Source organism: Oryzias latipes, chromosome 7, assembly GCF_053564925.1.
Source record: "Oryzias latipes strain Hd-rR chromosome 7, Olatipes_Hd-rR_3.1".
Classification (NCBI taxonomy): Eukaryota; Metazoa; Chordata; class Actinopteri; order Beloniformes; family Adrianichthyidae; genus Oryzias; species Oryzias latipes.
In genome coordinates this window covers 19,965,939-19,984,473 of record NC_136243.1, presented here as the reverse complement: position 1 = coordinate 19,984,473, position 18,535 = coordinate 19,965,939, and the positions used below count along the sequence as shown (strand labels likewise).

At 38.4% G+C, this 18,535-nt stretch overlaps 1 protein-coding gene across 1 annotated transcript in view; it reads left to right on the top strand.

Moving 5' to 3' along the window:
* Positions 1-18,535, top strand: part of LOC101165481 (metabotropic glutamate receptor 7) — a 74,507-nt gene that overhangs the window by 15,549 nt on the left and 40,423 nt on the right. The window contains exon 2 of the mRNA XM_020704723.3: positions 13,611-13,827. Within this exon, the coding sequence (XP_020560382.1) occupies positions 13,611-13,827 (217 nt within the window). The remainder of the gene's footprint in view (positions 1-13,610; positions 13,828-18,535) is intronic.

Below are 18,535 nucleotides of genomic sequence, written 5' to 3'. Positions count from 1 at the left end.
ACTTAATCATATAACACATAAAACAAATCTCTAAAAAAGTGATTTTTTGCACAAATGAGTTCAGACTCAATAGGATTTCAATGATCTGCAGATGCCACGTTGACAGCACATACGTTGACTCTGGCCGCAACTTTTTTTCCCCTGGCAGGTCATAAACAACTTCAGATCCTGAGGCAGTTTTGTCTTCCTCCTGTCTAGACAGAAAAGGAAAGGTGACAAGGTTTTTGCCACTATGACCCACAGACAGCTGGATGGGCATAAAAGCTGTTGTCTCAAACCGAGTTCTTACCTCTTGTGTAAAACAATTACAACTGTATAGACATACATTATTTTAGTGTAAAAGGATTTATTAAATGATCAAGTCCTTTTTAAACATGCGTCTAAACAATGTTACTAACATTTTATCTGTTTGTTCCTTCATTTTAACAGCTGTCACATTTTCTGGATTTTAAATGGATTAAAGTTCCTCTGCGTCTGTCATTGATCTATTGCTATAGCATGCCCAGTGGTCTTTTAAATGATGATTGTGCCGTTTTTAGCCAAAATCCAAAAACTTGTGGCGTTTTCTGGGACATAGTTTCTAAACACGGTCATCATCAGAGTAGTTATTTAAGTTTTTAAGCTCTGGTCATCTGCATGCCTTTATTACTTTCAATGCCATTTTTGTCTCTATTCTCCAACACAAAAACATTGTCTGCAAAAATTACGTACAACTGGAATTTGCACAATCTTCATTGAACCGCATCAGGAAAGGGATGCAATGGTTTGAGGTTGTACTGTATCATCAATGGAAATACACAAAGTATTTTTTATGCTTTAAAAATAGCTGTGATGAGTGTGGTACTCACAAGAGCACTACCATCCCAGAGAGGTTGATTTAGAGGCTATATGTCATGTGCATGTTGCTGCGAAGATGCAGCAACATCAGCTCTGGTTCCACTCGAAATGCCCTGCACTCCATCCTAACCACATACTGTACATGTCTCAAGTGTACGGCACTCCAACAGAAAGAATGCACATCTTTGATTTTTCAGCTGCTATCTTTGGCCTACAATTACACAGCGCAACTAAAGAATTATTTTTGAGGAACAGAAAGCAAAGACAAAATGAGGCAGTCTTGGCCATATTGTCTGTGATATTAGAAGAGAAAGAGGCCTGCTGATGATGCTTTGTGGAGTCTGAAAAGAGAGCTATAGCAGAAGAGCCTGCAATTGGAGTCTCTCAGAGACATTTCAGGGTGCTGCAGGTGCACAAATAACAATGTGTACATCTACCTCTTTGTATTCCAAGTGTACGTGGGGAACAAACGTGCAGCCACGCTTTGTTATTGATAAATAATGTGTCACTGCTATGTTAAGACTGGTCAGAGCTGTAAGGCAGAGCAGGTATGTAAGGCTATTGCACACACAAACAATTTTCCATCCCATAAATATGGTAAGATGTCTTTGTGCAGAGAATAAAAACAGCTCTCCATAGCTAAAGGCGCAACAGGGTGTGTGACCTCTATTGTGTCTTCTTGATATTACTTATTATTTTATGTAAAAAAAAATAAAAAAAAACTGCAAAGAAAACAGTTAAAAAGATAAAGCTAAATTTTGTGCACTTTGTGGGGTGGAAAAATCAATGTAGCCAACTGTAACGGGAGATCCTGTTTAAAGGAAGGCATTTGAAAACACTTAGTCATAAACCTGCAGGTTATTTTTCTCATATTCTCACCAAAAGTTGTGTTTCTGTCACATCTGAGAGGGAGCACACAGCAGAGCCTCAATAGTCAAAGCTGCTCTATTGAATCCCTGTGTTTTTTGCTTTGTGTGAAACTTTACAAAGTGCCAGAAAGAAAAAAAAAAGAAATTTAAAAAAACTCCTGAAAGGTATTTTATTGAAGAACATTGTTAAAGTTTAACTATCACTTACAAGGGACAAGATCCTTCAGCTACCAGGATAAATTGTGTTTGGAAAAACAACACTTTTACTTAACAGGGATAAAAGCTGTGCTTCTCTTTGGACACTCTGATAAGACTTTGAGTGCTATTTGCTGTTGGGAAATTATTTGAAACACCCATGGAGTTGAAATAGCAGTGTGTTTACCAGATAGAAAGATGGAGGTCGGTCAGGTTCCCTTTCCACCTACGCCTCAGCTTTACTCTACTGTGTGGCTCTTTGGTCAAATATCTGATTTGTGAGTCATAGCTATCCTCTGTGCCCATGGAGAAACATGCTGGTTGTCTTAAAATACACTCTGGCAGGGCAGGCGTGCAAAAGCTTCCAGGCCCATCAAGGTGTGCTGGAGCTGCTCAGGGGACTGGCACGAAGTGAGCGGGATAGACGAAAGGTGAGGAAATCGACTGGGAGAAAGAGAAGTGGGTGGATAGGTAAGACAATGGAATGTCAAGCTAAATGAGAGATTTTAAAAGCCTAACTTTCTGTCATGCAACACGAAGGCTGGTTCAGCAGTGTGGGCCGGCAACTCTGTGAAGATGGAGTTTCTGATTTGTGTGTACCAAATAAGACAAGAAAGAGTCAGGCTCTGGAAAACCACTTGAAAATTGGTAAAGGTGCAGAATGCTGTGGTTGTGGTGATAGTGAAGAAGAAATTCAGTTCAATTTCGTTTGTTGATACTTTTTTTTTTCCCAACAAAAATACAGTAGATGCACCAGGCCAAAGCATTGAAAAAAAACTTTGATTTTTGTGATTATTTTCATTGCAATTAGGTCCAAACCAAGCTAATCTGTTAAAGTTACTTCAAGAATCAACTTATTTTGGAACATTTTTAAGCATAGTTTTACATGAACCTGAATAAAACACATGTAGAAGTGTGACTCCTCCCTACGTTCACACTAGACAGTTCACACTAGACATATTTTGCGTGTTTAAGAACATGCTATGCTAGGATTCATAAACGCACATTCAGCCTGTGGTGTTCACATCGGACAAGCAGGGAGTGGCTTCTTCTTCTATTGTGTTTGCTACTGTTTACAAGCGCATGTCCACCACGTACAGTTGGAGGAGTCTAGGTGTTAAATGTCGAAGCTGTGCAGATCTCGTGAAACTTGCTCCAGACTTCTTCTTTTACAGCTCTACTCCAATATGTAATAACATGATGTTATAGAAATTTAGTCGGGCACAAACTGCAATTATTAATTTATCCTCCATGATCATGTTTACAACGGTTGGCATTTATGTGTTTTGAAAAGGACGCTATCTACACGTCACTCCAAGTCCCTGATTGGTTAAAGTTCAGCTGATAGAAGTTTCAGCACGTGTTCAGTGAATGGCCGGTTTGTAAGTAGAGCCTAATAACAGGCTTAAAAATTTGCGTAGCAATGTGCGAGGGTGTTGAACGCTGAAGCCCAAAACGTGGGTTTACTTTTCATTGACAGTTGCATGCTTGTAATTTGCTGCAGCCGGTGTGAATGTAGCTTCAGAGATAATATCAGGAATGGGTTGTTGTCGGAGGACCCACTTGGTGGCGGAAAAGTATTTAAAAAACTTGATTAGAACGTAAAACATACTGTACATTGGCTGCCTGCTTTGGTTAAAAAAATAAAAAATAAACTATATATATATATATATATAGTTTATTTATTTATTTTATTTTATATATATATATTTTTGCACAAATTTTATTATATATATATATATATATATATATATATATATATATATATATATATATATATATATATATATATATATATATATATATATATATATATACATAAAATCAGGTTATTTTTAGGTCCTTTGGATCTCCAAAGACTTTAGCTTGAGAAAAAATTCAATGTTCTGTTTTCACTTAAACTCAAACAAGCCATTTTCTTAAAATATAAACAAAGCTCCGAAATCTAGACATGCAAAAAAAGAGCAAAGTTTCTTTCAGATGTGCTAAATATTATCATATTTTTCTGTTTTCCTCAGTTTATTTACACGGTGGAAAGACTGCAAACAAACCCAGGTAGATACGCTGTGGTAAACATAGCAAATCATTTAAAGAACAAAAGTGAATAAAAAGCCCAGAGGAAGAAAAATGGAGAATGAATATCAGATTATCTGTGAAGTTGTTAAAAACATTACACAAATCAATGTGGGTCTTTGTTAGTGCCTTCAGTCCTGCGCTTATTGTCAGGGTGAGTGATCAGTCCATAGATTGTATGGTAATGATCTGGGACAAAAGCATGACAAGACCCTTAAAATGTCAGCTGATGGCTGCTAAGCTACAAACCACTTTGACAATAGTAAACTTCTCATTTTGCTTTTGTTTTATTATAAAAGCTCATTCATTCCTTATGTAGGTTTATTATCAGCAAAGATAAACTTTTCTTTGCCTAAAGTTTGTGTCACCTGTCAGATGACAGAGTAGTTTTCCTGCAAACTGTTGTGTCATTAAAAATTTAAATGTTTAGCATCTGGCAGGGTAACACTAAACACACACTTTGTGTTGTTTCTTCCTTTGCGTGCTGGGTTTTAAGGTATACATTCAAAGTGTAGCATTTATTGCAAATCGCTTTCACTTTAGAATGTAAATCTGCATTTATTTTCTGACCCAGACCAGTTTTATTTTCCAATTCTTTTGTTGTGATGGTTTCAAATTAATAAAAAAGAGAGAAAGATTAATGACAGCAAGATAGAGGGATTTGGCTGGCATTTGAGCAAAAGACTGGGGGCAGATTGTCTCAGCTTGGGGCAAACTGGCAGCCCGAGGACCTCTGTGGGCAGGAAGTGTCTGCTGATCATGTGCGTGGGCGTGTCTGCATGAAGAAAGATGACAGGGAACCAGACAGACAGCAAGACAAAGCTCGCTCGTCTGCTTTTGATGAGGTTAAAACTCGCAGAGAGGCGGAGAACAAGGCAGTGAGGCAGGAAGTTACAGGTTGTGTGAGTGTGCAGTGATGGAGCGCAGCCTTCAGAAAAGCAGAATTTGTGTGAGAACGAGGGACACAGATGGGCAGGAAGAGAGGGGGAGAGAGTGGCAGGGATGGGGAGGGAAATCTGTCAGTCCTCCCCCCCGCCCGTCCTCCCTGCCTGCCTCCTCAACTGTGCTGGCAGTGCCACGCTCTGGTAAAGAGAGATTACCAAAGCCCAGCCCGAGGTTGCTTGTATGGACACATTCATTACCTCTGTCCTGCTAACTAATGGCGTTGCCGCCTGAAGACGCAACCATGTTTGCCTGATTTGTGAAGCAGAGCAGTTCAGCCTTGGTGAAGAGGGAGAGATTTTAAAACTTGATAGCTGCTTTGTATCTTTATGGTTTCACATTTATAGGACATTTATACATTTTCCATAAATCTGACTGTGTTTTACAAAGTAAGGGGGCGGAGCAAGAAATAAAAAAGTCCCAGTAATGGACTTTTTTATTTCTCAAGCGTTAACCCTACCTATTCGTATCATATTTTATACACACATTTCTGAGACCCCTATCTCATAAGCATGATCTACATTTTTCATACAAATCCTATGTAAACTTTGGTCCATGTTTTTATTTTTATTATATTTTTTAATTAAACCTTTATTTTACCAGGAAGTCCCACTGATATGAGATCTATGTTTCAAAGGAGACCTGGGTTGTTTTCTGCCCTATCATCACTCCACTTGGGGCAGTTGAAGGGCTTTTGCTGCTCATTTCAAAATGGCTGCTTCCATCAAATCTCAAAAACACTTTTGCCAGATAAAGGTTTTCTATTTTCAAAACTTAATGGTAACAATAACACTTCCATCGGGATTTTTAAATGTATGCTTGTTTTTTTGGAAGAATGAGAACAATTCTTTATAGTTAATTATTTATAATAGAGTGACACCAGGTTGAAAATGTGTGTAACAAACTTGAGACAGTAGTGTCTTTTTTTCCAGAACATTCAAGTCAATATTTTTTTGCATCTTAAACTAACATTGTTATGAGCCAAAAGTAACCAAATTACCCAACGTATCATCATCTATACTATCTATATCTCATAAAAATATGATATTTCAAACTTTTGTGTGTGTGTGAATTTCATCAAAAGGAAATCTGGAAACACCATAATTCCAAAAAAATAGCATTTTCTGTCAATTCTTTGATGTCTTGGGTTCTGCAGGGTTAAATACCCTGCTAGGAGTTTGGTTTTTGGAATTATTTTCAAAAGACTCTGTGGTCAAGTCATAGTTTATATATTCACACTGTGCGTTCCATTATGCTGGTGTCATGTGTACAATATTCACACTGGCTTTCAGCCACATTCAGCATGGGGTTATGGCTGAATCTGTCAAAACCCACTGTCATTTCCGCCATCACCCTGGAGAGTCGTTGCAAATGGCAAGTGGAGCTGACTGATGTCAAGATATACTTAGTAGTTAATCATGCAGCAAACGCAGGCCCTGAGATTCCTGCAAGAAAAAGTGCCAGGCCTCACCAGATCCATTGAAAGCCTTTTGTGGGAAAACGTTCAGTCAGTGTGAGGCCAGTTTCTAAGGATTCCTCTTGGATTAATAAACCAAAACTAAAACAGAACCCAGTTTTTTGGAATCTCCTTCTTAAAGTCCCACACTGATCATCAATTGATCTATTGTAATAGATTTCCGAGTGGTCTTGTAAATATTATAATGCCGTTTTTAGCCAAAATAAAAAAATCAGTGTCTTTTTCTAAGTTGTGGGCGGGACTGTTGGCATGTAGTAAACCCACCCCCACTTCCTGTCATTCATCTGTTTAAACACTCTCATGCTAGTTTCCAGCCACTCAAACCCCAAACCTAACATTAGCAGTGTAACAAAAAATAGCAAGCAATATTGCAGCTGTCCAAAAGTGGAGTTTTTAGCCAGATGTCAACAGTAAAATGAAGACAAACATGGATCTATTTGTCTGCAAGTATCAATCAGAATGGAGTGGAGAAGGAATCAGATTGTGGCTTCCAGTAGTAGTTTCTATATCACAACTACAAACTTTTTCATCTACTCCTGATTCACAACAACTTGAAAAAAAAATACCGTACTCTGAAATGCTTTTTAAACTTTTGTTTTCTTTATATATGTGAGAAAAATGCTACAAGAACATGTTAAAAAAACAAAAACATGCTTTTCCTCAGAGTGGGTCTTCAAAACGGATGTTTTGTCTCTAAAACCTATGCATTCATAATGCTATATTCCTCCCTGTTTTCACATACAATGTCTTTTCATCTGTTTAAATTTTCCATGCATTTTATGAACCACAGTTTATTGCTGTTGCTACTCTGGGTGAGAGCTGTGTTTTGCCATATGCTTCCTATTTTTTCCTCTGTAACACTTCCTTTAATGCCGGGGATATAAGACAGCAGAGCCTGCTGCATCTGCAGGAATTGCTCTCAGCTCATCAGAATCATCACCTTCACATTAGCAGAGGTGGATATTAGAGCACAGGCTTTGCTGTCTTTCCACTTTTTTTTCTTTAGCGTTGGCTATGGTGCTTGTGGGATGCTGAATATGAGAATCTAACCAAAAGGCCATGACACTCTAATTAACTTTATCTGGCATTAACTGTGAACACCTGTAACCTTTACACAACCTCGCTTAGTCACCTCTTCTTTTAAACACCCAGGTTGAAATTCTCATTTAGTGTTTGTAAGGAGAATGCCACTATCCTCCCCCACCTGTTTTTTTCTGCTTTTTTAAAACCCTCTTTAGCCTTTGCCAAAGAATTTTTATTCAGGGCGGCCGCAGCACTTTGTGCTCCTAAATCAATAGAGCATTGTCCCCTATAACAGACCCCTGTGTTTTTCATCCATCGATCCTGTCAGCACAGATACATTCAAGAGAAAGCCAGACGATTACCCTCAGCAATCCTAACTTTGATCTATACTATAGATGGCAGGTGCCAGACATCAGCTTTGGGTAATTGTTATGCTGAAAGGGAGCAGCATTTATCATCCTCTCTTGGCCCGACTTCAGCGGCTCATGATCAGTTTGTGATAATTGTGATCGACATGGATGCAGCCAACGTTCAAGCATTCGCATGCATGCCTGTACCTGCCTGTTTATGTAACAAAGACCACACTTCAGTGCATTATCAAATATTTTTCACAGCAAAGGGAAAAAATTATCATTTCAAATTTCTACTCCGCATAATAATAAAAAGACAACCGAACACCAATTTTTTTTTTTCTTCACTGTAAGGTCATTATTGGCTGAAATCATTGTGGTAACAATACCTTTTTCAGTTCCTCATGAAAGACCCACTATAATGATTTTTTAAATCTATTTTGAAATTGTTTCCAGTGGTCTTTTAATTATGATTATGCAGTTTTTAGCCAAAATAAAAAAAAGGTGTCATTTTTTAGACAGGGAAAAATAGGATTTATTCAGCCACCAATTGTGCAAGTTCTCCCACTTAAAAAGATGAGAAAGGTCTGTAACCTTTATCATAGGTATACCTCAACTATGAGAGACTAACTAAGAAAAAAATAAAATAGAAAATCACATTATCTGATCTTTAAAGAATTTATTTGTAAATTATGATGGATTTAGTTATTTGGTCAATACCAAAAAGTTCAACTCAATACTTTGTAATATTCCCTTTGTTGGCAATGACAGTAGTCAGATGTTTTCTGTAAGTCTTCACAAGGTTTTCACAAACTTTTGCTGGTATTTTGGCCTATTCCTCCATGCAGAACTCCTCTAGAGCAGTGATATTTTGGGCAACACTTAAAACTGTAAACTCCCTCACAAGATTTTCTATGGGATTGAGATCTGGAGACTGGCTAGGTCACTCCAGGACCATGAAATCAAATGCTTCTCACAAAGCAACTCCTTTGTTACCTGGGCAGTATGTTTGGGATCGTTGTTATTATAATGTTCATCTTCAATGCCCTTGCTGATGGAAGAAGATTTTTACTCAAAATCTGACTAGCTCCATTCATTCTTTCCTTTACACAGATCAGTCACCTGGTCCCTTTGCTAAAAAAGAACACAGCCCAAAGCATGATGTTTCTTCCCCCATGCTTTACAGTTGGTGTGGTGTTCTTCGGATGCAACTCAGCATTCTTTTTCCTCCAAACACGACGAGTAGAGTTCTTACCAAAAAGTTCCAATTTTGTTTCATCTGACCATAGGACATTCTCCCAATCCTCCTTTGGATCATCCAACTCCCCTCAAGCAAACCTTAGATAAACCCGCAGATGTACTGGCTTTAGCAGGTGGGCATGTCTAGCACTGCAGGATTTGAATCTCAGGTGTAGTGTGTTGCTGATGGTAGCCTCTGTCACTTTGGTCCTAGCTCTCTGCCGGTTGTTCACCAGGTCCCCCGTGTGGTTCAAGGATTTTTTTCACCGTTCTTGTGACCATTTTGACCGCACAGGGTAAGATCTTGTGGGGAGTCCCAGAAAGAGGGAGACTATCAGTGGTCTTGTATGTCTTCCATTTCCTAATAATTGCTCCCACAGTTTATTTCTTCACACCAAGCTGCTTACCCATTGCGGTTTCAGTCTTCCCAGCCTGGTACAGGTCAACAATCTTGTTTCTGGTGTCCTTAGACAGCTCTTTGGTCTTGGCCTAATGGAGTTTGGATTGTGACCGTTTGAGGTTGTGGATAGGTGTCTTTCATATAGATGATGAGTTCAAATAGGTGCCATTAATACAGGTAACAAGTGAAAGACAGATGATCCTCTTACAGAAGAAGTTACAGGTCTGTGATAACCAGAAATCTTGTTTGTTTGTAGGTGATCGAATAATTATTTTCCACCATAAATTACAAATAAATTCTTTAAAAATCAGACTGTGATTTTCTGTTTCTTTTCCCATGTTTTCTCTCATAGTTGAGGTAAACCCATGATGAAAAATACAGGCCTTTCTCATCTTTTTAAGTGGAGGAACTTTCACAATTGTTGGCTGAGTAAATACTGTTTTTCCCCACTGTAGCTTCTGCAGAGCAGTAGTAATTCATCAGAAATTCATCTCTGAGTTATGAGTGGGACTGTTGGCACAGCGTGAGAACACCCCTACTTCCCACTAGCCATCTGTTGAAATGCTTTCCCGCTATCGTACAGCCCCTCACACCGCCAACATAACGCTACAACAACAAAAATGGTCGGCAATATTGGAGCTATGCAGCCGTACAGTTTTGAGCCAGATCAGACAAGTAAAATAAAGATGTACACGTATCTATTTTTCTACAAGTAGGTTGTTGGTTCTACGTCATAGCTACAAGCCTTTTTAAAGAGCATTTTTATCTGCTTCTGATTGACAATGATTTGAAGAAAGAAATGCAATTTTAGTTTTCTTTATACGTGTATGTTCTCCATCATCAGAAAAATTCTACAAGAACATGTTAAAAACACCCAAAAAATTATTTTTAGCAGAGTGGGTCTTTGAAAAATACTTTCTTGTATTTCTGACCAAAGCCGTAAAGCTAAATCTGCTGTATTTGACCTATAGAGATAAATGATAAGCTGCAAAACATCTCAGTGCCATTCACATATTTTGCCGGATTAATTATTACCAGATAGAGGTAAAAATGAGATCACTTTTCAATGTAATTGATTCAGTTAATAAGTATGTCCTTGTCTAATAAATATAGCAGGTTTAATCTCCAGCTTTTTCTCCATTATTATACCTTAAAGGTCAAAGCTATAATAAAACATAATAATAGCACAGAAGTGATTAATGTCTGAGCTGCAAGGAGATGTGGCTTCCTGGCAAAGGAGTGGAGCAATCACATCAAGAGGGAGAATGCCTGAGACAAACTAAAACGATGATGTTTTCATCTGTGTTTCTCCTTGTGATGAGATCTTGCAGCTTGTGGTGGAGACAAAACTAAATTCAACAAGACTAACACCCCCTGACTTAAGCTCTGACGGACGGACCTTAACAAATGTTCTACAAAAGGCTCCCATTCTAGAAAATCAGTGTGATTAAATTTTGATCATAAAGACTGCTACTTTTTCATTATTAGTCCGTTCTTCATCTCTTTGCACCACACTCTGCTAAAGCAGAGCAGAAAAGGATCCAACTTGAGCAATGTGGAGGAATTGAATTTGCTCAATTGCAGAGCCAGCTGTTTTTTGCTGATTTGTGCATTTTGTTTCTAAAGACTCTTTTCTTTTGAGATTTCAAGTCATAGGCTGTCTCCAACCTGATCATCTCCTCGACTCCCCAATTTGTCAGCTTTGTGCAATTGACCCCTTTTGAGTTGTGGGTCAAAGCTATAACTCATACTGTGAGCCGAGGCAGTCATCAGCACACCACTGTGTCCTCATTCTGGTGTTTCCCCAGTGTCCATCCGCTTTTGATCCCTCTAACAGGAATGGATGGCATTCATACAGTGCCCGTATTAGACTCTGAGATTGGATCCAGAAAATGATGAATTTCCCACTAGTATCACCCAGAAATCTAATGAAAGTAGTCATTTTTAACCCCACCCTGTTGTGATGGTTGTTTTTAATGACACTTGAGTCTCTGACTTACTTCATCAGAGTGCATAAAAAACTAAATCAGCACATTCTTTAGAGCACAGGCATGTGCGCAACACCAACCTTGTATGCATCAGCTTCTCTTTTTCCACTTTTTCCTTCACAGTAACTTTACTTTCTATGAGCAGAGTTGTGGTTTTATATTTGTGTTTTCAGGCTAGAGTGATGGTTTTGAATTCAAGTCTGAAGATTGAAAAGACAGGGCAAGTATACTTTCATATTTCAAATCACACTTGTTAAAAGTAATAACATTTTGGTGACAGATTAAACAGTTCTGCTGCAAACATGTTTATGTAAATGTTAACATTTGGTACAAAAGTAAAAACATTAAAACATTACAAAGGGGCACCATTATTTTTGCTCTCATGAAATCTTTTTCTCTCCTGACCCTTCAAAGAGTCCTGCTAAAACTTGAGAGCAGAGTGCAATGATAAGTGCAATTTGACTCATAATTAAAGGCTTTCACAGCTGTTGGTTTTAATTTGACCAAACTTTTGACCAAAAGCTTAGCGGCACTCTTAAAACGCATTTTATGAAAAAGGAGTGCAAAAAGGAGCAAAAACCCTCCAAGCTAGTCAACCCTATGAAGGTTTGTAATAAGATGAGCCACCTGCAGACTATTAGCAGGATGCTGAACTTTGGAAAAATTGACTGCCGTGCATTTTTGCAGAGTATGATTTTTAGAAGCAATTTTTGTCCATTAGAAACCCCAATGTTTATCCCTCTAATTTGCAAAGTCATTTTAAAATCTAAAGTGTAAAGGCAGCCTTTGTTGAAATAGGATCAGAGCATGTGAACACTCAATATATAAATAGATAAGTGTAGTGTGGTAACCAAGCTTTTTTTATTGCAAATGTGAACATCTTTTAAAATACATAAAATTATAAATATTTCTCCTTTTTTGTTAAAGATCTTGAAAAATAAGCAAACAAGATATTTACCAATATGCATTCATGTATTAATATTATAAATGCTTTTGATAAATACATGAAAGCAGAGAAAAGATCGCTAATTGTTCCATCTTCATTTTTTTGACAATCCTCACAACTGTTGAGTAACAGTGCCGTACAATAATTCTCAAAAGGTTCCACAAAAGAGAACTTCTGCAACAGCTGCATGTTTCACAGGAAGCAGATCATCAAATGAAGATCATAGAAAATAATGCATAAAGTGATTCTACTCTCAGATTATTGAATCACACAGTATTGCGAAACAGGTGTGAGATATACTACCTCTCAGTGTTTCAAGCTCATTGTGTTGACAAAGGCAGTCATCTTCCTTTGTCGTGATGAACAGCGAATGACAGAGATTGAAAGTGACAAATATTTCCGCTCCTGTGGCCTGCAGCAAGTCATGCTCACTCTGTGAACGCAGCTTTCTGAAGGGTGGTTAATTGGATAGTTTATAAGAAAGTGTTTCAAGTTTGTGTTGAATAATGAACTACAAAGTGGATCCTTGTAAAAGTAAACAAGCATCCCTATTTTGTTGTTTTATGTTATTATTTTTAAACAAAAACATATTTTTCCTAAGCTTTTTTTATTTAGATTAATTATTCAAGAAAAAACATTTTTTGTAAAGTGGGTCATTTGTGAATTACATTTCACCTTTACCAGCCTGCTGGCCTAATACCATATTCATTAGCTGAATTGTACTGTATGCTTTGCAAGCAAACATATTGTCACGCTAGTTGATCACATCTAAAATGGAGCTATTTTTTCCTTCTTTCCTTTTGTTTCCTTAAAAAAAAAAAGGTAGGCCAGATGCTGCTCCATTTTCAGTTTTCCTGGTTAGCTGCGATACGAGAAATGGCTTCACATGTGGCATACAGGGACAGATTTGTTCTCAGTGTTCACTCCTAAATCTCTCCTGGAAGTGTGTTGCACTGAACTATTTTTTTCTAGTCTTTAAATATACCTGACTGTGGCAGGCATATAATTTGTGGCACAATGCATTGTGCGGCTTGTAGCATATAATAGTTTTTTTTTTTTCCCCGCTGTGGGTGAACCTTTTGAGCCCGGAGGTTCTTCTAAACACATCATGAAAGGTGGTAAAAAGTACTGTAACTGTGGAATACTGCTCAGCAAAAAGGAGGACATATTTAAATGCAACTATTTGAAAACAATTGTTCAATACAGTTGTCAAAGTGACTGCACAGTATCAACAACAGATGAGAGTTTCCTTCTTTCTTCTTCTTTTCAAGATTCCACAGATCAGCTACGCATCAACAGCCCCTGAGTTGAGTGACGACAGACGCTATGACTTCTTCTCACGAGTGGTTCCTCCAGACTCATTCCAGGCTCAAGCTATGGTGGACATCATTCGAGCTTTGGACTGGACTTATGTGTCCACAGTGGCCTCGGAAGGCAGTTACGGGGAAAAGGGAGTGGAGGCTTTTACTCAACTCTCCAAGGAAGCAGGTGAGGGTTTGGGCTCTATTTTGCTCACATTCTAAACTGTATTGTAATGACTGAAAAGGTACATTTGCTCTCAACTCAAAGAAGATTGATTTGGATTGTCAATGTATTGAAAATTGGCTTTGAAAGGATGAAATATTAATCTGTTTTGCAGCTCCTGCTGTACCCTTCTGAGTCACGGAACATTAAAGGAAGTGAAGAGAGAGAACAAAGCTGGCAGCTATGCACCGTTGTCGCTTTAAAATAACCATTTAGAATTATTTTCCAAACGTACACCCAGAAAAAAAATACCAAATATCCACATGGATGTAAAAGAAATTGGGGGAAAGAATGATTGCTGATTGTTGGGTGTTTGGCAACATTTTGCTCCACCACCTCTCAAATTAAATCAGCAGGGATATTGCCTGAGAAGCATAGTGACAGTCAGTAAACCCATATTGCCAGTGCAGTACGTTGGTTATCTTCATCAAATCACAGTTTCAAACTCCATTGCTGCAGCAGTGTTTCTGCAAGATGAGAACATTGGAATCTTATTATAAGTACAGTCCAATTAATCAAACGTGTTTTTGCAAGAATTGCCTTTTTTGTTATCTTGAAGAGCAATGTTGCAGGAGAAATCTTTACCCTTCCATGAGAGCACCAACCTGCCATGGGAGAAAGACTTTCTCTGTATCTCAGCTACACTTCTGTGGATATACCAATCTATTTCCTTTAACTTTGCAGACAGAGAGCTCTGTCTCTGCTTCTAATAGACTAATGTGCGGAAACCTCTAAAATGAAGAAAGCTAATGGTATCCCACAGGCACTGATCCAAAGTCCAGCATTCATGAATATTTTATCCGTGTGCATTCATGTCCAGTGTGATCGCTCACTAAAACTTTAACAAGCTGTTTGTGGATCTGTAATTTGCATTGACAGAGAGACATGGGAGAGTGAAGGAAATTGAGAAAATCTCCTTTGTGGGGCTGAATAAGAAGAAAGGCCTGACTGAAGGATTGTTGATAAAGGCTCAATTCATTTTGTGTCACAAAATCAACAAGATCGGTTTCTTCTGTTGTTCCTATTCTTCAAATAAAGAGAACAACAAACAGAACGCTGTAATTATGGTTCCCGAAGAGTTCCCTATAAGTTAAAGAAATATAGCTCATTGTTGCTGCATCAAATTTAGTCTGTGCAGCATCGTCTCCTCATTTGGCCATGAGAATGGTTTCCAATAAAAAGAAAAGGGTGCTTTAGCCAAGGACACTTCCTTTATTTAATGTGACAACCCCACAGTCACATGATTAATTATGTTTCTGCACAAGAATTGATTGAATTGGGTCACATTTAAAACAATAGCTGTGGTTAATAAGAATTATATAGATTTTTGGAAGGATAGGTTTGGAGAAATTAAGACTAATAGTTTTTAAGGGGGTTAAAACACCAGCATCACAGAAGTGGAGATGCGATCACAACCCTTGTGCAAGCCGATCTGTAAGGGCCTGAGACATTTCTGTGTGGCTGCCCCATTCAGTCCCATTGAAATGTCAGATGCATTAGGAGGATTCTCGCTTCACCACTTCAAGAAGAACCATCTCACGAACTAATGTAATACGGGTGCCCATTACTCCAAGCTGAGACCAGAGTGACGTCCAGCCTGTATTGATTTCTCTCTTTTTATTTTATTTTTTTTGGGTTCCTCTGTCTCGTCAATGTTTGGTCACTATCTCCATTTGGACCGACCATCTGGCCCCAGGTGAAGCTGGCAGAGATAAATCTTGTTTGCTTTTTTTTTGTTTGGACTTAAGCCAAACGTTGGAGTTTTTCCATTACAAAAAAAAAAAGACTTGCGTTTTAAGGAAAAACCTCCCACAAGGTATCATTGTGGCATAGATCGCAGTACATTGGCAGGATAATGAGTTTACAGATCTAGCTTTTGGATTTGGGGAAAAGCCATCTACACTTATTTTTTTTGCCTGAAAGTCACAGTTGAGGGAGAAAAAGGGAAAATAAGTAATCTAACAGTCCTGCAATGGTCATTTAATAGGCCATGATTCTTAAGTTTGACCTCTTGACATTATAAAGCACACCAGCGGTAAAAATATGGGCACAAAATGAAAGATCTCATAAGTTGTGTTTCTGCTCATATTTTGATGTCCTCCCAAGTGTTCAGGATTGAGGACTGCAGGGAACAGGTCTGCCTTTTATACTGTTGAGTTGATAAATATAATTGCAGCATTATGGACCCCCTGGAGGTTCTGGTAAGGAGGTTGTAGATGAGTGGGACGGTGGAGACAGGGGTTGCAACCATCAACAGATTCTAATTTCATTGGATTTGTGTTTCACCAAGCAAAAGTAGTGCTTCTTCAAGCTGGTGTGCATTTTTAGATATGAGGGCATTCAAGATGAATAATTGAGGCAGTTAATGCAGTGCATGACCCATGCAACTCAGGCAGATAAGAGGAGAACTTCCAAGTGCCGGATGAAGTTAAGCTAAAATGTTCGTAAAACTGTTTTTGACATTTTAATCAAATGTGGAGCAGAGGTCACATTTCATTGTACCCATAGCTTGGATTTTATGTTGTAGGTCCATACATAAATTAAAATTGAGTAGCTTTAGTTATTTTTAATCATTAGCATTATATTAGTTTTTCTTTCTCCACTCTGATTGATGAGGTGAACCACAGTGACTTCTGTGCACTTTTAAATTTGAAATGCCTTTTCAAATGTTATCATTAAAAAGGGTACATTTCATTTTCCCAAAGTAGGAATTCCAATATTTAAACTACTCAGCAACAATGGTCACTTTCAGTCAAAGCCTGACACACTTTCAAGAAATAATACCTTGATTAGAAATGTTTTGCACGGTATACAATCTGTTGTAAATATTTTACGTTATTTATTTTTATATTATTTCAAATTAAAGTGTTCTGGAACTCTTACTACAATTGGAATTTAATTAAATATATGTAGTATCCACATCTCATGAAGGATTTCAAAAGAAATGTGTACCTCTAATGGTGGCGGTTATAATTGTGATTTATTAAATCTGTTTTTTTTTTTTTTTTTTTTCATTTTGGGAGAGACAAAAAAAACGAAACTCCTGGTAAACGGATTAGACAGTGTCAATGCTTTCTCAAAGAGAATGTTTTTAATAAACCAATTAAAGGTAGAGTTAATGTACTGAAACCTCCGTAGGCAAGACACTAAACCTTTAACCGTCCCAGATATGCTAATCAGTGCGTGACTGCAGAGAAAAGGTGCTAATGTTAAGACACCCTGTATGATGTTTGTTAGGAAAGCAGAAAACCAAACAGTGCATTTCAATGCCAACAAGTCAAGCAGTATGTCAAGTGTAGTGGGGGTGGCGGTGTAGGGAAGGGGAGCGGGGGTCTGATTTATGTTCATTTTGCTTTTACAGCACCTTAAAGTCTATTCTCCACTCTTCAATGTACCAAAATGTTCTACATTCAAGTGAGGCCATTCATCTAGCTACTAGAGCTCGGCTGAAACTGGGTCATACATCTGCGGTCCCAAGAACGCCAGCAGATCCACAACAGCTAGAAAAAATAAATCATTTTGTTTTGTTTTGTTTTTCTCTATGGTTCAAGCAAAGCCTAAACTGCAACCCAAATACAAGACTGTATTGTACCTCACGGATAACAAAAGGCAGGGCAGAACCTAAAGAACTACTGCCACAGAGAGCCTTAGTGAAGAGTTACAGCAGAAACCGTTATTCTCTAAAATGTGCAAAACATCTTCGTAAAACAAAACAACCCTGTTCTTGTAGTGTATTCATCTTGTGGCAATAAGCCACTTTTATCCCTTAGGCTAATGTTTCTCTGCCTCAGATGACCCATCTCTGAGTAAGACAGGCATGCAACTGTTCTTTGAACCCATAGTTTGACTTGTGGATCCTTTCAAGTCCCCTCGCCTTCCAGTGACAGGTGAAAGCGCTCTGACCCACTGCACAGTGCTTTGGACCTCCTCTTACAAGACTTGCCTCTTCCTCCTGTCTGCCTCCCAGATCAAATGTATGACCATAACTGACAGCTGAGGTGTTCTGCAGATTCTCAATAATTTAGCCGCCGTTACACAACTAGCAGCCCGCAGTTTTTAGTGCAGCATTGAACCACAGCACTTCCCTCTCTAAATGTGGGATCGGCTCCAAAAGCTTCTTATCTTCATCACTGGCTCTTGCGGTTCTGCATTATTGACCTTCTTGAACTATAATCTATTCCCGCTCAAGACTGTTAAACCATCTTAGCCCTTCACACAGCTCAATGGGGTTTTAGTGATAGTACTTTTGTGAAATTTGAGCTCTTCAGAAACAGGAAGTATTTTTTTTCATCTCTGTTGTTTAAGGTTTAATTTTTCAAGCAACATGAAATCCTCTAACTGTTAAAAATGCAGCCAAAAGTAGCTTTTACTCAGCTCTAAGGCCTTAAGTCACAAGCAACTAAAGAGGTTGACCCGTGTGGGTGCAGCCGCATCTTGAAGGTCTTGCAGTTCCTTTGAAGCTCATGTGGCCACCTTAAAGGATGCAATGAAAATGGAATGTACCATTGTGGTGTGTGTGGTAAGTGTATTATGAATAATTGCAAGGATAACACGCACCTATGAAGTACAGGAGAGGCTGTCATAAAGTGCCTTAAAGTTGCACTGTAGTTGTTAGTAAGGTGCCCAGACTGGTCCCCTACTGGCCATATGCAAGTGCTGCATGCATGGGATG